Source organism: Cupressus sempervirens, chromosome 7 (assembly GCF_028749045.1).
Source record: "Cupressus sempervirens isolate cs-2001-9-10 chromosome 7, ASM2874904v1, whole genome shotgun sequence".
Taxonomy (NCBI): Eukaryota; Viridiplantae; Streptophyta; class Pinopsida; order Cupressales; family Cupressaceae; genus Cupressus; species Cupressus sempervirens.
In genome coordinates, this window is record NC_143124.1 from 174150241 (window position 1) to 174172153 (window position 21913).

The 21913-nt window shown below is 35.4% G+C and overlaps 1 protein-coding gene across 4 annotated transcripts in view; it reads right to left on the bottom strand.

Moving 5' to 3' along the window:
- Positions 1 to 21913, bottom strand: part of LOC149546075 (leucine-rich repeat receptor protein kinase HPCA1-like) — a 119105-nt gene that overhangs the window by 13464 nt on the left and 83728 nt on the right. For 2 of the 4 annotated variants that reach the window (XM_089794536.1, XM_089794534.1), the window contains exons 4-5: positions 2719 to 2790; positions 2549 to 2620 (exon numbers count right to left, since the gene is read on the bottom strand). The exons of the other annotated variants lie outside the window; for them this stretch is intronic. In XM_089794536.1, the coding sequence (XP_089650662.1) occupies positions 2549 to 2620; positions 2719 to 2790 (144 nt within the window). The remainder of the gene's footprint in view (positions 1 to 2548; positions 2621 to 2718; positions 2791 to 21913) is intronic. 4 annotated transcript variants of the gene reach the window in all.

Consider the following 21913-nt stretch of genomic DNA (forward strand, 5'->3'; position numbering starts at 1 on the left):
AATTATTTCTCTTTCAAGAAAAATGTAACTAGTGATTGAGGAAGAAATGGTTGCAATCATAAATCAGAAATATTCATTTTACTTCAAACTTTTCTTCTTGTATAATGATTCTTAAGAGACTATAGAGATTATTTCTTGTTAATCTTTATATGAGATAGATTTCTTAAATATTACCTTTTGCTTTTGTTTCTTGTGGGAAATTATTTCGTTTTGACTATTTGATGGTGATACTTATATGCTTCACAAATTCATATTATTTAAAGAAAATATAACCAATTTTCATGGCCTTAAGTTAATTTTTTACTACATATATAAATGATTGATTTTGAAAAATAATTTAATGATTTTGAATTATGTAAATTTGTCAATCAGTTAAGCTATTAAATTGTGAAACCTTGAATTTCAAACATAAATTCTTTCAGATATTAAAGTGACCGTATTGAAGCATATAATTATTTATAGGTAATAATCTTTTAAAGCTATGAATGGTTGAAGCTTTAGTTTTTTTAAAATTTGATTCTTGGAAAAATATATTTTATATATAAATTTGTATACATTGTTCAACTATTCCGTTGCATGTACAAAAACTTGCAACTGCTAGTATCACTGCATAAGAGAATCGCTATTTAATGATCAATATCAAGCCTTTTCTTTCCAAATCAGTAATTCAGATATCTCGCAATTTAATGCCCAATATCAAATCTTTTCTTTTTTCAAATTATCAGTAATTCAGATACCTTGGTGACAGCCTATGATTTGTCTAACTTGAACTTCTTATAAAACTGCCACTTTCACAATAAGTCAGTATGTGATGGGATTTTTTCAGATTCTCTTGTATGGTTTTGAGTCTATCTAAATTAATCCATATTTAGTAGGCAGTAGCTCTTACAAAATATTTAAATGTAAATGTAATTATTTTTTTTTAGAAAAAGAGGGGTAAAAATTTATTAGAACAAAAATGATTACAACAAGAAGAGCTCAACAAGGAGCTCTATCCTGAGCAACACTTTCATCAAATTCAGTCTCATTTCTAAATTTGTTTTGGATACCAAGAGTAGTCTGAAAAATTAGAAGAAACAAATGATTAAGTATCATATATAAATAAGAAATATAAAAATATTGATATTATTATTAACTAATTATTTTAGAAGTCTTTTATCTGTAGAACATCAGAATATATCATATACTATATTTATTGATTAATTTAAAAATCAGAATATAACTGTATTATATTTCCAATTCATTACAATTTAAAAATACAATCACATCACATTTTGATTACTAAATAGACATCACTTCTGTAGAATTCTGATGTGGAAAGAGATAGTTATGACATATTTTAAATACAATCACATCACATTCTGATTATTAAATAGACATCACTTTTGTAGAATTCTGAAGGATTATTAAAAGAATTATTAAATAGACATCACTTCTTCTGTAGAATTCTGAAGTGGAAAGAGATATTTATGACATATTTTAAATATTGTACTTATGTATAAAACCTAAGAGTCTTTTGAGATGTAATATGGAGAATCTTAGTGCAATTAATGGCTAGCTTCTCTAAAAAGCTACTGAGAGACCCACCTTAGTACAAATAAAGCTTAGTACTCTGACCAGCAATAAAGTGTCCATCACTGTTGCACAACTGTCACCCGAGATATTTTTCCTGCATTATAAATCTAGCTTTTGATTTCTTTCTCCGCTATTAATGCCTAAAAATCTGCTACACTTTTTAATTAAGTAAAGAGAGGCCGGCCTTAGAACAAATAATCTTAGAACTCTGAGCACTTAAACTTTTATGGTACTCGTTAAAGCATAAGTGTCCATAGTTCTGGCAAATATATGAATATGTGTTGAATTGGAAAGAGTCTAATTTCTTAATAATAATAATAATAAATTGTAATGAAATGAAAGATATCTTTGATCAAGTCAAATTGTGATATTGTTATAAAAAATTAATTAGTTAATTCTTGAGTCACATTTATTGACCTATGTTTCATGAGTAGTAGTTCACAAGAATTTGTCTACCATAAGAATGAATGGAGCACTTTACACGCATTACATGTAGTTGATTGGTTTCCTCCATGTTAAGTTCACATAATTTCATTTGTCAGACTTTCAAGGAAAACCTATTAAGCTCAGCAATTGATAAGTAGAAGATATTTTTGCAATAAGTCAAATTGTGATATTGCTATCAAGATTTGACTATAGTTTCCTAGTCAATTTTTTAGACTCAAAAAAAACTACAAGATTAAATCTCAACAGCAATATAAAAATAAACTTCTTTTATTCAAAAATACATAATATGATAGTTAAATTAGTCATTGTGATTCAGCTATCAAAGATTCAACTTAATTGTTGAATGTTGATAGAATTCTTTAATCTCATTGGTTCATAACTTTCATCAAAAGAAATTCGCTAAATTTTGAAGTATCTTAACAGCCAAAAGCAGCCTCGAACACTTGTACCCAGTGGTGTGCCATTTTATCGCCTTGGAAAGAGAAACAAAAATAAAAATAACTGTACGAGATTGAAGTTTTTTTACAGTTCCGAAACATTCCTCAAATTCTTCATGTTGGAAGGAATTGAACCGTTTAGAGAATTCCTATCGAGCCTCCTGCAAATGGCAGGAAATGACCAGCCTAATGTTATAGATCCTCTATACGTGTTAGACAAATATATAGGAAAATAAGTTGATAGTTTTTGTATACTCACAACACTTCCAATGATTCCACCAGTTCCAAAGTAGAGGGTATTTCTCCTGTAAAAGAATTTCCATCCAGCAGTCTTCCCACAAAAGCAGCAACCAATTAGATTTTTAATATCCCTGATGACAAGAATGTAAAACTCTTGATTTTAATGTAAAAGGCCTTATTAGAGAGTCTTGGTCAAATTAGTGGGTTATTCACCCACTCTCTAAGTTTAGAGGCAGTTAGGATTTGGAGTGAGATTAAGGGAGCTCTACAACAACTATCATTGCCTTTAGCTTGGACCAAGGTTGATGTTTCAAATCATGTTCATTTTATTTCTTTTACTTTTGCACAATTAATCTGCAAGCATGGAGTATGTGTCATGGAATCATGCATTGTGTTGTGAATCTTTGTATTGTAGATTTTGGTATTGTGTTGTGACAATGTGAATGTGTATTGTGTTCATGTAAATTTCTTGGCTTTCTTTCTTGATTTTCTTGTTTTGATTTGAATGTTGAATGTGATCATGGGTGTGAAGGCTTCACTCACCCTTGGGAGGGAAGAGAAGCCTTGGGTGAAAGGATTAGTTGGGCTCAACATTATAGTTGAGAAAATTTACCTCATGATGAGTTGTTCTTTCTTTCATGGAGTATGGGTTCTATTGAAGTCATATACCTTTGTTGTTTTGGGAGATACAAGGGGTTTTGTGTGTAAGAAGGAGGAGATTTTTATGATGGCCTTGAGAGGCAAAATGCAATTGCAATATGATGTTTATGTTTGGTTATGGCATCTCTTCTTTGAAGAGTCCACCTTCACCCAATGTGATAATGATTCCAATGGTGAATCAATGTGTAAACCTTGGAAGTGTTATGTGTTGTCTTGTATGGTTTCTCATGCATTATCAAATGTGGTATGTGTGTATCCCGTTTGGATCTTGTTTCCCTGCTTAGTGGTGGCTTTATAGAAGCTAGGATGGGAGGTGAGCCTCCTTGGTTCCTAGTTTGTGTGTGTATGTAGGTTTTGTGAAGATGGATTCCTTGAAGATATTAGGGTTTCACTCTTGATAAAGTTGAAAAATCAAGTGTGTAAAGAGAGACCAATGTTCCATGTCATCTCAAATGTGTTGTGATATCAAGTCTCTATGGCTATTTCTCTGTGATGTAAAAGAGATTTGTTTATCATTGTATACTGTTGAAATTGCATAAGGAAAACTTGAGAGATTGTATATAGTTACTTGTAAGAAAATATTCATTGTGAGTTCTCCACATTATGTGATTGGATGTAATAGGGAGAAAATTATAAAATGAAATCCTCTTTCTTTTGATGATCTATAAATTATTTGTTAGGAACATTGCATAGTTGTTGTGTACAAGATTTCTTCTGATATATTTGATTTAATATGGATGATTGCATTGTAAAATCATAGGTTATGTATTTAGTATAATGGAAGAAAATTATTAGCTCATTGTACATGCATGAATATTAGTTCATTTGGATTCCAAATCTAATAGACCCTTAAATGAGATAGATGTTATTATAATATACACTTGCAAGTTAAGAATTAATAGAGAAGTTAGAAATAAATCAATGACAACTCATAAACATAGCCTCCTAAGATATGAGTAGAAGAAAATAAATCTTAAATGACATAGTAAAAACTCATCAGAGAAAACTTGTTGTAGGAGCATATTATGCTGTCTGGAAAATGTATGGGGGAAGAAAATAAATCCTTCCCCAAAATACAAAGCAATAAAATATTAAAAAGAATATACCCTAAGATCTTGTACATTAAATATTAATAGAATAGCATATAAGTTAAGGGAAAGAACTTTAACAACCAAGAATACCTATTCTATAAGTTTGCAAAAGGAGACTCATATGAGTCATGTGACTTTCATGTCACCATCATAATGATAAAAAAATATTAATAAGAATAATAAAATAAAATAAATGAAAAGGTCAAACTAAACACTATAATAAATAAATAAGGGAAAACAATAAAAAGTTAATCATACCCTACACTAAACTTCCATCTAGGCGTCCACCTTCAAAAAGAACAAACAAAGCTAAAAGTTTAATGCAAATTGGGGGAGGGAAGTGGTCCCCACCATATTTTTGGTGCATACACCTCTCCCCTAAACTTTGAAAGTGCTTGGAAATTAAGTTAGGCCACTGACATGAAATCAGGACCACCCACCAAGGTGCCTCCATCTTGGAATAATACAAACTTGCCTTAGATTTGGTTGTTTTAAAAAGAATGTTCATTACCTTGAAGATGACCAAATTTCCTACTAGGCATACATGCTTGGGATTTCAATCATGTTTTACATCTAACATAAAGTCAAAGGAGTCATCCCTAGGCATCCCACCTTGGGCAAGGAGAAAAGGACACCCACCTAGGAAGTAGTTGCACTGGGGAGGGGGTAGACTTAGGGGATAATAAGGTAGTGTTAGGATTAAAGAAAAAGTAGATTATAGATGTTAGGGGGTAAATGGGTAGTAAGACATTAAAGTAAGTTTATCTTATTATATTTGTTTTGTTCATGTTATGTGTAGGGGGAGAGAATGTGTTTCTTTTATTAAATTGGTTTTCTTTTATTAAAATGTTTAAGGTTAGATTGTGATTGAGTCAAGTGTTAGTGGTTAGAATAAGGAGAGTTTATGTCATGTTATGGGGATAGTATTAATGTTTTGGAAAAAAAATTAAGTTGTAAGTGGTATAAGGAAAGTATAGGTGGTAAGTTAGAATATCGAGAAAATAAAATGATAAAAATTATAAAATAAAATAATAAAAAGAAAAAAATATTATTATAAAAATAAAATATAATGATAAAAATAAAAATAGTAAAATAGAATAGGAATATTAATTATGGATAAATGAGTTATCACTATATAGAAAAGTGAAGAATAAATAATAAAGGATTGGTAAATCGTAACACATCATAGAAATTGGAAAATGCACAAATGATAAATGATTTAAAATACTCAGTGGTAAAACAACTAGTTGATTGAAGTGATTAAAGGACATAGTGTAAGATTTTCATTGAAATAGTCCTACCATAATGGGACATAGAATGTAATGAGTGAAGGTCATTTACATAGGGAAATTATCAAACATCCTCACCAAAAGCAACTAAGGAACCATTATAACAACATTGGCATAGAATTTGTGTTACATACTTACATATGTCTCACCTCGAAGATGGGATGTGAGTTTGATATGATAACATTGCCTAGCTATTATGTCATACCTAGTTATTCAGTTGATGGTCAGCCTCCTATGGAAAAAAAACTTAGATGTACATGATATCAAATGAAACTAATTCCTTTACACCAACTAACTTTGCCACTTCCAAACTCAATTATCAGAATTGTAATTTCCTACTATCCAGACACCTCATAGTTCGATAGAACTTTCAAACAAGTAAAGATCTATACATATTACTTCTAGTTCACCTTTCAAAAAAAAATTGTTGGTTCTGTTTTGCCTTGTTAATTTAGGGCATGACATTCTAGTATCAGAGCAATTGGTTACAACCTTGGAGCCTAACCCATTACGCTTAACTCATTAAAATTGAAACGTGTGTGTAGAATGCCTGTTGTTACCCATAATGGTCGTCAGAGGGCTAGAGGCCCTAGAGGTGCACGAGTGGCATCTAGAGGGGTAGGACATGGAATTGGTGAGCCTCCACCCAAGTAGCCTCAAAATCTTAATCAACTCTTTAAAACCATTTAGAATCTTATTGGAGTGGTATAGGAAAGGATTCCACCTATTATTCCATAGCCCAAACAATAAGGAATAAGGGAGCATAGAGTTGATAATAGTGAAAGAAGCAAGAATCCCCCACCTAGAGATACAAAGGAACAAGATGACTAGGAAGAGGCCTCAGTTCGTCAGATTGAACCACCATCATTCATAGAGCCACTAGCAGTCATGAGAGCACCTAGGGACATAGGGAATGAGATTATGGATTTGATCCGACTCAAACCACCTCTTTTCATTGGAACCATAGATGGTACACAGGAAAAGGCATGGTTACAAAGCTTAGAAAGGTGCTTTAGGTAGCAACCATATGTGAGCAATCCAAAAGCCCGACTTGCTATCCACTTATTATGAGATAATGCTTCCAATTGGTGGAAACAGGAGGAGACCATCTATGGCAACGTGAGAGTAGACAATCTTACTTGGGACGAATTTGTTTCCAGATTCAGAGACAGGCACCTTTTAGAGCATTTTGGAAAAAGTTAGATTGAGGAGTTCCATGACCTCCAGCAGAGGGACCTTATTATAGCATATTATGAGAGCAAATTTCTAGAGCTCCTTCCTTATGTTGAGTACATTACGGATGAGAAGCTATGGTTCTATCGATTTACCAAGGGTCTGAACTTATCTCTTCATAATTCAGTATGCCTAGCTTTTTCGAGCACCTTGTTAGGATAAACCACAGACAAAAATTAAAAACTACATGCAAATATAACCAATAACAAAAAATAATAGATCACACAGAAATGAACACAAGGCACCGAGATTTAACGTGGTTCACCCAATCCCTAGGTTACGTCCACCAAAATAGCAAGTTTGATCTTATTACAATCCAGTGATTACAACCTGATTACAATCCATAATCCTGTACAACTCAATACCGCTGCAAGAACCAATTTTGCATCACAACATAATAAAAAATACCCAACCCTAAACCCTTTTATACAAGTATTAAACCACTTTAGGGTTATAACATGTCAGCCATATGTCGGCCATAATATGTCGGCTACCATGTCGGCCATGACCCAAAAATTTATGAAGTATGTACAATAATTTCCTGATCAGTCACCATAATCTAACAATCTCCCACTTGGGGACTGATCAGGCTCCACACTAAACAAAAATCTCCCACTTGGAGACTGATCCTGTACCAATACCACTACCACATGGGGCTCCCACTGGATCAAACCACCCTGGACTCTATTGTTCTTTTATTCATGTTCAGTCTAAAAGACCAACCGAAGCGGAAGAGGAGTTTAGCTTCTCCCATGTTACAACCTTTGTCAACATATCTACTAGATTTTCATTGGTATGTATCTTCTCCAACTTTAACTGTCCATCCTCCAAAACTGACCGAATAAAATGGTACCACAACTATCTGTGTTTGGTCTTAAAATGCAGAGCTGAATTCTTTGCAAGATGAATGGCACTCTGACTACCAGTGAACACATAATTATCCTTCTGAGGATGTCTCAATTATTCCAAGAAGAACTGAAGCCATATCATCTCCTTGGCTGCCTCTGTAGCAGCAAAATACTTTGCCTCTGTAGTGGATAGAGCATTAATCTTTTGTAACCTAGAAACCCAGCTCACGGTTGCCCCACCAACAGTAAAGACATAACCTATAGTACTCTGCCTGTTATCAATATCCCTAGCCAAATCTGAGTCAACATAGCCCTGTAAATCAGTAGTAGAGCCCCCAAAGTGTAAACACTTATTGGATTTTCCTCTCAAATATCTGAGAATCCACTTGACAGCATTCCAATGCTCAAATCCTGGATGACTCATATACCTGCTAACGACTCCCACTGCATGTGCAATATCTAGCCTAGTGCATACCATAGCATACATCAAGCTTCCTATAGCTGAAGCATAGGGAACCTTGGACATCTTATCCTCCTCTTCATGTGTCTTGGGACACATCTCCTTAGTCAATTTCAAATGACCAGGTAAAGGTGTACCTACAGCTTTAGCATTCTCCATAGAGAAACGTTGCAACACCTTCTCAATATAATTAGCTTGAGATAGCATCAATGTTCAGTTCTTCCTATCTCTGCAAATTTTCATACCAAGGATTTTTTTTGCTGCCCCCAAATCCTTCATAGCAAATGCATGTGCTAACTGGCGTTTTAGCCCCTTAATATGATCCATGTTAGACCCAGCTACAAGCATATCATCAACATATAAACTGAAATGTCCCTTTTTCTGAATTTATATGATATTTCAACCCTCTAATCAGATTTTCAAAATCAAACAACCAATATTACAAAGATCCACAAATTTCTCAATAAACCCCAAATCGGGTATGTCCGAAATAGTGCCAAAAACTTCACAACTTCACATATTATTAATAAATCTGAAAGTGGATATTTTTATAAAAATTTTAGTAGCATAATAGCCTACAAAATGAAATTTCTAGATCTATATAACATTTACACAATAGCTCCCAAACGGAGGACAAAGACAATGCTTATCGAGCTCCCAAAAATAACACAAAATAGCCCGAAATCACCACAAAACACTAATAATCTATCACAGAAGTTTAACCACGACCCAATACATATATTCAGATCTATTTTAACATCTAAAACTCTTAAATATAGCAGCAAACCAAACTGATATGAAATACTCAACCGGAAACACCAAACTCTTACAAAAAAACACACTCGAAAACCCACAAATCTGCACTGTTCAGCACAAGGGAAAACTCTACATGATCTTGAACATGGAATGGATTTAAAATCCCATCTTTAGCCTTCCTAGAAACCTACAAAATCCCATCCTTGGGTCTCCTTCTCCACAGGTTTGGCAGCCTTTGAAGAACAACAAAGCAATGAGCAAAAATCAAGTTCTGGAATGAGCCCAAAATGCCTCCAAATCCCTTAAAAGAGGGCATAACCCTAACTCACATCCAAGAGGGGTTAATAAAATATATTTTAATAATAATTTTTATTTATTAGTCCATTGGTTTCCAAAGATTAGCCCCTTTTGCCGAAACTTCACCTTTTTTGGGCCTGCTTGCCTTAGCAAAGATTATTATTTTTAAATATTTGAAAAAGGGACATGACAAGTGCTCCTCTCCCAAATATTGCTTGTCCTCAAGAAATGAAGATTAGAATGTTCAAGAATATGTGCTCCTTCCCAAGTTGCATCCTCCAGTGGTAATCCTTTCCATTTGACCAAATGCTCTATGATGCTCCTGTTTCTCAATCTTTTCTCTCTTGTATCCAAAATCTCTTATGGTATCAAAACTAATTTATCTTCATCATCAAGAGGTGGTAATTCTGTAGATACTATGGTCTGCTAGCCTAGAACCTTCTTCAGGCAAGATACATGGAAAACATTATGTATTTTTCTGTTTGGTGGGAGCTCCAATTCATAAGCTACCTCTCCTACCTTCTTGGTGATCTTATAAGACCCATAGAACCTTGGCTTGAGTTTCTATGCCCCACTCCTCTTCAAGGTGCTTTTCTTATATGGCTGCAACTTGAAAAATACCAAATCTCCCACCTCAAAAGATCTTTCAGTCCTTTTCCTATCAGCATACAAATTTTGTTGGTTCTGAGCATGTTGTAGATTATCCTTGAGGGACCTTATTATGTCTTGGCTTTGCTTGATGAAATCACTTGCTGCAGGTACTCTGCTATTTGAAAGTACTAAATCAACAAAGGAAAGGGCATCATAACCATAAAGAGCACGAAAAGGAGGCATACCAATAGACATGTGATGAGATGTATTGTAACAGTACTCCCCTAGGTGCAACCATTTCACCCAAGCATGTTGTTGATTTGAAACATAGTTCCTCAAATATCCCTCTATCCATTTATTAACTATCTCTATTTGTCCATCTATTTGAGGGTGATAGCTAGTACTGGGAGTGAGTTCAGTTCCTACCAAATGAAAGAGCTCCTTCCAAAAAGAGCTGAGGAATCTACTGTCCCAGTCACTAACAACATTTCTAGGCAAGCCATGTAATCTAAAAATCTCTTTGAAGAACAATTCGGTCACTTGTGATGCCTTGAAATTAGATGTGATAGGAAAGAAATGTGCATACTTAGTTAGCCTATCTACCACCACATATATGAAATCCTTACCTTGGACCTTGGGCAACCCGGTGATGGAGTCAATGGAAATACTTTTCCATTTTTGTTCAGGAATAGGAAGTGGCTGCAGCAACCCTGTAGGAAAATTTTGCTCACTCTTGCTTTGTTGGCATACCATACATTCCTTAATGTGTTTAAGGACATCCTCCTTCATACCCTTCCATGAAAACCGCTCCCGAATTTTCTTGTATGTCTTGAAGTATCCCTGGTGACCAGCCAAAGGTGTGTCATGAAAGGCCCTCAATATCCTCTCCTTAGTTTTTGATCCTGGCACTAAGAAGATCCTGTTCTTGTAATAAATCAATTCATCAACAACCTTGTACCTGTTAACTTCCACTAACTTATCTAAAATCTTGGTGGCAAAGGAATCTTTAGCATACTCTAAAATTATGGAGACTTTCCAATCAGTAGAGATAGATGTTAAGGAACACAGAGTGGGCTTTCTTGAGAGAGCATCAACAACCACATTATTCTTTCCTTTCATGTATTCAATATCAAAATCATAAGCTTGCAATTTTCTTACCCATTTTTGTTGAAAATCATTCAAATCCCTTTGGTTCAAGAAGAACCTGAGGCTATTATGGTCTGTCTTTACAATGAATCTCCCACATACCAAATATTGTCTAAACTTATGAAGTGCATGCATGATTGCCAACATTTTCTTATCATAGATGGAGTAACCTTTCTTTGATTGATTTATTTTTCTACTCTCAAATGCTATTGGATGTCCCCTTTTAGTTAGGACAGCCCCTATACCTTCTCCAAAAGCATCACATTCAAAAACAAAAGGTAAAGAGAAATATGGAATTGCAAGCATAGGGCATGAACTCATTACCTTCTTAAGCTTATCAAATGTTTTTTGTGCCCCTTCTGTCCAAACAAAAGCTCCTTTCTTTGTCAAATCAGTCAAGGGGGCATCAAGTTGAGAAAATCCCTTGGCAAATATCTTATAGTAGCTACACAACCCAAAGAAACCTCTCAACTGTGTAAGATTAGTGGGTGGAGGCCAATCCAAAATTGCCTGAATTTTTTGTTGATCAACCTGTACTCCTTTAGAACTTATAATATGTCCCAAATATAGGATCTCTGTCAAACCAAACTCACATTTAGATAGCTTAGCATAGAAAGATTGTTGCTCCAAGATTCTCAAAACAGTGTCTATGTGCTTTAGATGCTCTTCCCATGTTTTATTGTAAATCAAGATATCATCAAAAAATACCAAAACAAATTTTCGAAAATGCTGGCTGAATACCTTATTCATACAAGATTGGAATGTTGCAGGTGCATTAGTGAGGCCAAATGGCATAACAATAAATTTAAAGTGCCCATAGTGACATCTAAAAATAGTCTTTTCCACATCTTCACCCCTCATTCAGATTTGATGGTACCCTGATCTTAAGTCAATTTTTGAGAAGTATACAGCACCATGTAACTCATCAATGAGTTCATCTATGCATGGTATGGGATACCTATTTTTTATGGTCTTCTTGCTTAGAGCCCTATAGTCTATACACATTCTCATTGTACCATCCTTTTTCTTGACAAGTACCACAGATGATGCAAATGTACTAGAGCTAGGCCTTATGAATCCCATGTCTAGGAGTTCCTTAATAGTTTTTTCAATTTCTTCCTTATAACCTCTTGGATGGCGGTATGGGATTATTATATCTAGTTTGGCACCCTGTTCTAACTCTATAACATGCTCAAAACCTCTATCTAGTGGTAATCTTGGAGGCAAGTCATTGAAAACTATACTATGCTTATCAAGAATATTTTGAATTTCAAAATGGAAATTACCTTGATTCTTTGGAGAGCTTGTTGGATGGATTATGACTCCTGCTTCCCATGCTACTTGTCCTCTTCGAAAAGTCCTCTCCATCCTCTTTGTAGAGACCACCTTAGGTGCTCCATTTGATAAGCAACTCAATAAGACTTCTTTCGCATTGGAATGAAATTTAAACTCCATAGTTTGATGGTTCATGTAATAGCCTCCAATAGAGTGCAACCATTGAACACCAAATACAAGATCTATCTCCCTAATGCCAACAACATAGAAGTCATCACATAAGTCATAATCTCCTAAGGTCATCTTGAGTTGTTTCACCACCTGTGTGTAAGGCATAGTGAAGCCATCAGCTACAGTAACATTGAATCTTTCAAAATCTTTTGCTTTAAGCCCTCTTTTTATGACAAATCCCTCATCAATAAAATTGTGAGTTGCCCCACTATCAAGAAGAACTGTGAACCTTTGCCCTACTAGTACCCCTCGAATTCGAAAGGGATGGTATCTTGGGACTTCTGATAATGCTGCTAAAGTGCCATACTTGCTGATTTCTTTTCCTTTCTCTTTTTCTTCCTCCTCCTTAGTGTCATGAAATTCCTCATGCTCATCTGAATTAGATTCTGAAGCAACTTCAATATAGTGCACTTGACCTTTGGCCAAACATCTATGTCCCAGAACCCATGGTTCTCTACAAGTGAAACAAAGCTTTCTCCTTCGTAATTCACTCCTAGTCTCTTCATCTACCTTCTTTTTTGCCACATTTATCACATCTTTTGGTGGTAGTGTTGGAAAAGTCTTTTTCTGAAAATTCCCCTTATGTTGCCCAAGATTTGGGGGTTTTTGAGTAGTGACTGATTTCATAGGCACGCAAGTTTCAAGTTGCAAGCTTCTTTTGATAGCTTCCTGTAAGGTTGAGGGTGAGAAAGCCTTAACCGAACCCTTAACAGAATCTTCCAAACCATCAAAAAAAAGATAAACAATCCTCTTTTCACTCATATTAGGTACAATAACAACCACTTTTTGAAATTTTTCTATATACTCATTAACTGATTTGGTTTGCTTCAACTTTGACAATGCTTTAAAGTACTCTTCATCATCCTTGAGGTCAAATCTATCTATCACTCTTTGACTGAAATCATCAAATGTAGTTACCTGATCATGACCTTGAGTAGTCATTCCATGATACCACCAATCATAGGTTGCATCTTCCAAGTGTAGACTTGCAAATTGAACAACATCACTCTCCTTAATGGGGTTAAGTGTGAACAAGGTCTGTAATTTTTGTAGCCATGCTCTAGTTGAAATTTTATTTGTTCCATCAAAGTAGGTGCTGTAAACTTGCTTATTTTATTTTTGAGCTCTCTTCCACTTTTTTCATGCTCCCTCCTATACTCTTTCTTGGGCATCAAAGTGTTCATCATATCCACATATTCTCTAAAAGGTACCGAACTGTGAAAGTCATCATCTAAGCCATTGTGAGTAGCTCTTAATGCAATCAAGTTACCTGTAACTTCTTCCATGGGATTAAGGGCTAGATATGGTACTGGTGGCTCATCTACAGGCAGGAAAATAGTTTTTTTTTATTTAGAGGGTGTGGGTTTCAGATTTCTTGGCTCCTTTGAAGTGCTCCCTCTCTCATTAATAGATGCAACTCCTTGCAATTTTTCTGTCAATATCCGCAAAGCCTCTCTAGTTTTTGCCAAACTATCCAATGTTTGCTTCTGAGTATCTTGGATGTCTTGAAAAAATTTCTTTACCATCTCATCTTGATCAGCCATACTTTTTCCTTCCTTGAATTTTTTACTTTTACTTTTAGCTAGAGGTTTGATCAAAATTTTTTTATTCTTTTCTCGCTACAAATATCTCTTTTTTCTTTCACTTGGTTGCATGCAAACTTCTACAAACCCTTAGGCTGGCAAGATCATAGCTTTGATACCATTGAAATGTCTCTTTCTTTGAATTTATATGATATTTCAACCCTCTAATCAGATTTTCAAAATCAAACAACCAATATTACAAAGATCTACCAATTTCTCAATAAACCCCAAATCGGGTATGTCCGAAATAGTGCCAAAAATTTTACAACTTCACATATTATTAATAAATCTGAAAGTGGACATTTTAATAAAAATTTTAGTAGCATAATAGCCTACAAAATGACATTTTCAGATCTGTATAACATTTACACAACAGCTCCCAAATGGAGGACAAAGACAATGCTTATCGGACTCCCAAAAATAACACAAAATAGCTTGAAATCACCACAAAACACTAATAATCTATCACAAAAATTTAACCATGACCCAATACATATATTCAGCTCTATTTTAACATCTAAAAATCTGAAATATATCAGAAACCCAAACTGATATGAAATACTCAACCGAAACACCAAACTCTTACAAAAAAGCACACCCGAAAACCCACAAATCTGCACTGTTCAGCACAAGGGAAAACTCTGCATGAGCTTGCACATGGAATGGCTTTAAAATCCCATCCTTAGCCTTCCTAGAAATCTACAAACTCCTATCCTTGGGTCTCCTTCTCCACAAGTTTGGCAGCCTCTGAAGAACAACAAAGTAATGAGCAAAAATCAAGTTCTGGAATAAGCCCAAAATGCCTCCAAATCCCTTAAAAGAGGGCACCCTAACTCATATCCAAGAGGGGTTAATAAAATATATGTTAATAATAATTTTTATTTATTAGTCCATTGGTTTCCAAAGATTAGCCCCTTTTGTCGAAACTTCACCTTTTTTGGGCCTGCCCGCCTGAGCAAAGATTATTATTTATAAATATTTGAAAAGGGGACATGACATAAACATAAAATAATGTAGCTATCATCATCCAAACTCTTAAATTAAACACACTTATCTGAATGAAACCTATTATATCCATGCTCATGCATAGAATTGCAAAATTTTAGATACCATTGTTGAGGTGCTTGCTTCAAGCCATATAAACTTTTCTTCAATTTGCACATTAAGTTCTCCTTACCTTTGACCTCAAAACCCTATGGCTGAGCCATATAAATTTCTTTATCCAAATCACCATGAAGAAAGGCTATTTTAACATCCAACTGCTCTAAATGCAAATCTTCAGTAGCCACAAGACTTAAAACAGTATGAATAGAAGTCATTTTAACAATAGGAGAAAATATCTCATCAAAATCAATTCCCTTTTTCTGTGCAAATCCTCTTACAACTAACCTGGTCTTAAATCTTTTCTTATCTCCTTCCTTTTCTTTCAATTTGTAAACCCACTTATTCTATAAAGCCTTTTTACCTGCAGGCAACTTGCACAAATCTCATGATTTATTTTTCAGCAAAGAGTCCATTTCATCTTTCATTGCAGACTCCACTGATTCTTAGTATCCACCTACACAGCTTCATCATAACTTTTAGGTTCACTAGCATCAGTAAGTAACATATAATACAAAGAGGGAGAAAATCTTTGTGGAGGTCTAATTTGCCTCATTGACCATCTAACATTCATTGGTGTATGTGGTATTTGTTGTTGTAGTTGTTGCACATCATGAGGAATGGCTGAAACATCAGCTTTTGGAGTATCATCCAGCACTACATAATCATCTTCTTTCTTCTCATGTTGCTACAATAGATCTTTGTACAACACTTTCTCATTGAATATGACATCCCGACTTATAACAATTTTAAGATTTTCAAAATCCCAAAGCCTATAACCAAATTCATTAATGCCATATCCAACAAAGACACATTTCTTTGATTTAGCTTCTAGCTTGGTTCTATTTTTAGAGTCTATACGAGCAAAAGCTTCACAACCGAAGGTCTTGAGAAAAGAATAACTCACCTTCTTACCAGTCCATGCTTCCTCTAGAATACCACAACCCAAAGGAGTAGAGGGACCTCTATTAATCAAATATACTACAGTATTGATAGCCTCCACCCACATGTGTAAGAGAAATCCAACATGCAACCTCATGCTCCTTGTGCGCTCCATTATAGTCCTATTCATACGTTCAGCCACTCCATTTTCCTGTGGAATCCTTGGAATTGTTTTCTATTTACGAATACCATTAGTGGAGCAATAAGCTTCAAATCAATGACTGCAATACTCACCACCATTATCAGATCTGAGACATTTTAATTTCTTGCTAGTCTCATTTTCAACCAAGCATTTCCATTTCTTAAAAGTTTGAAATACATCAGATTTCTGTCTAAGGAAATAAACCCATACTTTTCTAGTTGTGTCATCAATAAATGTAACATAATAATGAGAGCCATCAAGGGAAGATACCTGAGCTGGTCCCCGTACATCTGTATGCACAAGCTCTAATTTCTCCTTTTTGTTTTCCTTCCTAGTCTTTACAAAGCTCACTCTCTTTTGTTTTCCATACACACAACTTTCATAGAAATCCATATTAACACATTTCAGACCTGGTAAAACTTTCTTTGAATGAAGTACTTTCATACCTTTCTCACTCATGTGCCCAAGTCTATTGTGCCACAACGTTGTATCAGAATTTACAATAGCTATTTGTTCTCCCTACTCAACTACAACAATTGTTCCTGAACATTCATTTTTCTCTGAAACAATCAAAGTAGTAGGAACAATATGACCTGTACAAAGATATAAGTTACCTACTTTCACACCTTTTTCTACTACAAGGGAACCTTTTGAAACCTTCCAATTTTTATCATTAAAAGTAACTACACAACCCTCATCACCGAGTTGCCCAGTTGAAATTAAATTTCTACTCAGCCTTGGAACATGTCTTACCTCATGTAGTAGCCAATGATTCCCATTCTACAACATAATCTTACTTTTTCCCTTTCCAACAATCTGACAGGGTTCATTATCCCCCAAATAAACAAGCCCAAAATCCCCTTGGACATAATCAATGAAATAACCTCTATGAGGTGTAGCATGAAATGAAGCACCAGAATCTAAAACCCATGAATCATCAACACTCTCTAAAGACAGAAGCAAAGCATCCTCTTTGGATTTGTTACTTACCACATTTGCCTCCTTGTCTCCATCTAATTTATCTCCTTCATTTTTCTTTCGATTCCAACAATCTTTCTTTTTGTGCCCTGGTTTCCCACAGTACCAACAATCATTTGGTCCTCTCGATTGAGACCTCCTCCCCTTTGACTTTCCTCTTGATTTCCTACAATTTCCAAAGTTACTTCCTCTTTTAGTTGTTCTACCCCTGCTTTATGCATTCAAAGCACTTCCTGATGTAGATCGACTTGAGGATTTCCTACGAGTTTCCTCACTCAAAACAACACCAATCACATCATCATATTTTAGGGTACTAGATCTAGGAACATAATTACTAACCGCCATTACCAAGCCATTCCAACTTTCAGGCAAAGAATACAAAATCAAGAGAGCCCTAATTTCTTCATCAAAATTGATACCCACAGAAGATAACTGACTAGTAATAGTATTAAACTCATTTCAATGATCTGCAATAGATCCACCTTCTACCATTTTCATATAAAATAAATGCTTCATGAGAAATACCTTGTTTGAAGCAGAGGGATTTTCATACAGTTTCGCTAGGGTTTTCATTAAATCTTTTGTCATCTTTGCTTTTGTAATATTAAATGCCACCGATGGTGCCAAGCATAACCAAATTCTTCCGAGTGCCTTTCTGTCCAAAAGATCCCATTCAGCCTCTGAAATAGTTCCCTAATTCTTGGCTTTGCCTTCCAACGACTTCCATAAATCTTTCTGATATAGATAGTCTTCCATTTGCATCTTCCATATCTGGAAGTTTTGCCCATTAAACCTATCAACCCTCTGCTTACCCTCATCTACCATCGCTCCCACTCAACCATGAGACTCCCACTTAACCGTGAGACTTTCCTGTAAAGGATAAATAAAAGACAACTAGGCTCTGATACCACTTGTTAGGATAAACTACGAACATAAATAAAAACTACATGCAAATATAACCAATAACAGAAAATAATAGATCACACAGAAATGAACACAAGGCACCAAGATTTAATGTGGTTCACCCAATCGCTGGGTTACGTCCACCAAAATAGCAAGTCTGATCTTATTACAATCCAGTGATTACAACCTGATTACAATCTGTAATCCCTTACAGCTAAATACAGCCACAAGAACCAATTTGGCATCACAACATAATAAAAAATACCCAACCCTAAACCCTTTTATACAAGTATTAAACTGCTTTATGGTTATAACATGTCGATCATATGTCGGCCATAATATGTTGGCTACCATGTCGGCTACAGCCTCGAAGCCCACTATTTATGAAATATGTACAGTACTTTCCTGATCAGTCACCATAATCTAACACACGTTCAAGGAGGCAGTTGAGACAACATTGGTTGTGGAAGATCCCCACAACAAATAGGAATCCCAAGATTGGTCCCACAACCAGAATTACTCTCAGCATTCAAGACAACCTAAACCCTCATGGAAGGGTAAACAAGGTCATTCAATAGGGTCCTCTAAGGTCCCATAGGTACAACAAAAGTCATAATAGGATAATAGGCAGAAGTCAAAATAGGGGTATCAGGGCTCTAAGCCCTAGTAGTGGCAGTCCTAGGGGTCTCGACGAGATTGGAGGGCACAAGCTCCATATGTATAGCCAGATAGCACTCAAGAGTCCTCCCATGGTAGTTATAGCGGATCCAATAAGACAAGTGGTCAGAAATAGCCTAGGCCACAGGGTGTTCAGATTTAGACTCGTGGGCCTTGTTATGCTTGTGGTGGTGTGGGTCATATAGCCAAAGAGTGCCCTTAAGGACCAACAACCAGTAATCAAAGGGGAGCCACTTCAAAACCCATAGTAGGAGACATGGGCAGGTCCCACAGGGTATTTGCAGTAGTTGATAACTGCCAAGCCGAGCATCAGGCTACGGTTCTTGAGGATACAAGTATGATCAAAGGTATTAAGGTTTCTATATTGTTTGATTTCAGAGCCACCGATTCTTTTGTATCTCCTTTTGTAGTGGAGCATTGTGGGCTAGTGGCAGAAAGGCAAAACGATAATTGGGAAGTTGAATTGGCATTTGGGACTAAGGTGATAGTTAATTCATGTATTCATGATTGTTAGATTCAAATTGGAAACATGAGTGTGGCCTCAGATCTTCGAGTTACCCCCTAGGATTGTATGATGTAGTCCTCAGTATGGATTGGCTATGTGCACATAATGCTAAGATGGACTACAAATAGAAGAAGGTTGAGTGTTTTGATGATTGTAATACTCCTATGGTGATTTCAGGGATGCAAAGGCCAGTGTCTCTTCATATGATCTCTACCATGCAACTTAAGCAGTGTCTATGAAAGGGATGTTGATTGTTTGTAGTATCTATCAATAATAAGGAGGTAGATGATGAGAGGGAACCTTCTCTAGATGACTAACCAATACTACAAGAATTTAAGGATGTGTTTCTCTCAAAGCTTCTAGGTATGCCACCATCTAGGGAAGTTGATTTCCACATAGATCTAGTGCCAGAGTTGAGCCCATTTTGAGATCTCCATATAGGATGGCTACACATGAACTCAATGAAAATAAGATTTAGTTGGAGAAAATCTTGGAAAAGGGACATATCCATCCTAGTGTATCACCTTGGGGTGCACTGGTGATCTTTGTGAAGAAGAGAGATGGATCACTCAGATTGCGTATTGTTTATCGATAATTGAATAAGGTAACAATCAAGAATCGATACCAGCTTCCTAGAATTGATGACCTGTTTGATTAGTTGCAGGGTGCCTGAGTATTCTCCAAGATAGATTTGAAGTCTAGGTATCATTAGTTGTGGATTGTGGAAAGTGATATTCATAAGGCTACATTCCATACAAGGTATGGCCATTACAAGTTCACTATGGTACCATATGGGCTTACAAATGTCCCAGCAGTATTTATGAGCCTTATGAACGGGGTATTCTATACCTTTCTAGATAAGTTTTTAGTAGTGTTCCTTGATGATATATTGATATATTCACGTAATGAGAAGGAACACAAAGAGCACTTGAGATAGGCACTACAATGCTTAAGGGAAAATCAACAGTATGGTAGTTTGTCCAAGTGTGCCTTCTTCAAGAAGGAAGTGCATTATTTAGGTCATGTGATGTCAGAAGATGGAATCACAGTGGATCCATCCAAGATCTAGGCCATCATGGATTGGCCAGCATCAACTAATGTTTCAAAAGTTAGAAACTTCATGGGACTACCAGGGTCTTATAGGAGGTTTGTGGCAAGATTTTCCACGGTAGCTCATTCCATCATCTCCCTTCAGAGGATAGTGAAGAAGTTTGAATGGACAGACAAGTGTGAGAGGTCATTTACATAGGGCAATTATCAAACATCCTCACCAAAAGTGACAAAGGAACCATTATAACAACATTGGCGCAGAATTTGTGTTACATACTTACATATGTCTCACCTCGAAGATGGGATGTGAGTTCCAATATGATAACATTGCGTAGCTATTATGTCATACCTAGTTATTCAGTTGATGGTTAACCTCCTATGAAAAAAAAATCTTGATGTACATGATTTCTGTTAGAGTAAATAATTAATTATTAATTATTTATTCTATTACTTAAGCTTACTTAGGTTAATGCATATTTAGTATTTAATGCATGTAGTGGTTGTTGTTGACATAAATAATTAATTATTAATTATTTATTCTATTACTTAAGCTTACTTAGGTTAATGCATATTTAGTATTTAATGCATGTAGTGGTTGTTGTTGACATAAATAATTAATTATTAATTATTTATTCTATTACTTAAGCTTACTTAGGTTAATGCATATTTAGTATTTAATGCATGTAGTGGTTGTTGTTGACAACTCGGGAGTTTTCTCCTTTTTTAGCATATTCCACTTTTTGAGGATATGTGCTGAGTTGTCATTTTTGTCCTCTACCTCCTTCCAGCTTGTTCTACAAGCCTCCATGAGGCCTTTTAAAACGGTCTCTCTCTCATTGTAAATATTTCCATTCACATAGCAATTTCATTTTCCTATTGTGAAATATTTTCTCTTGCATTGTTTGCTTCATGCTCTTGCTCTTTCGGTTTCTCTTCAGCAAGCTATTTGCATGTAGGTGATCTTGGCGACTGCGGAGTTGGATTTCATCAACTCCTACAATTGAAAATGAAACAAATTCCTTTACACCAACTAACTTTGCCACTTCCAAACTCAATGATCAAAATTGTAATTTCCTATTATCTGGGCACCTCATAGTTCGATAGAAATTTCAAACAAGTAAAGATCTATACATATTACTTCTAGTTCACCTTTCAAAAAATAATTGTTGGTTGTGTTTTGCCTTGTTAAATTTAGGGCATGACATTGTGTCAGGACAAGGTATTGTAAGATTAATTCTCCACAAAATGTTACTACTGCAATGTACATCTCTCTTCACATGCATTACCATTTGTTTGACTAAATAGTAGATAGAGTAAATTACTTAATCTTCAATTTAGTGCAAGATCCATTGAAGAACGGTTGAATCATTTTTAGTTATAGGATCATTCTCAATGTTGATGTTCATAAGTTACAAATAGAGACATGAGCATAGTTGTATGATTATTGAACTCAAT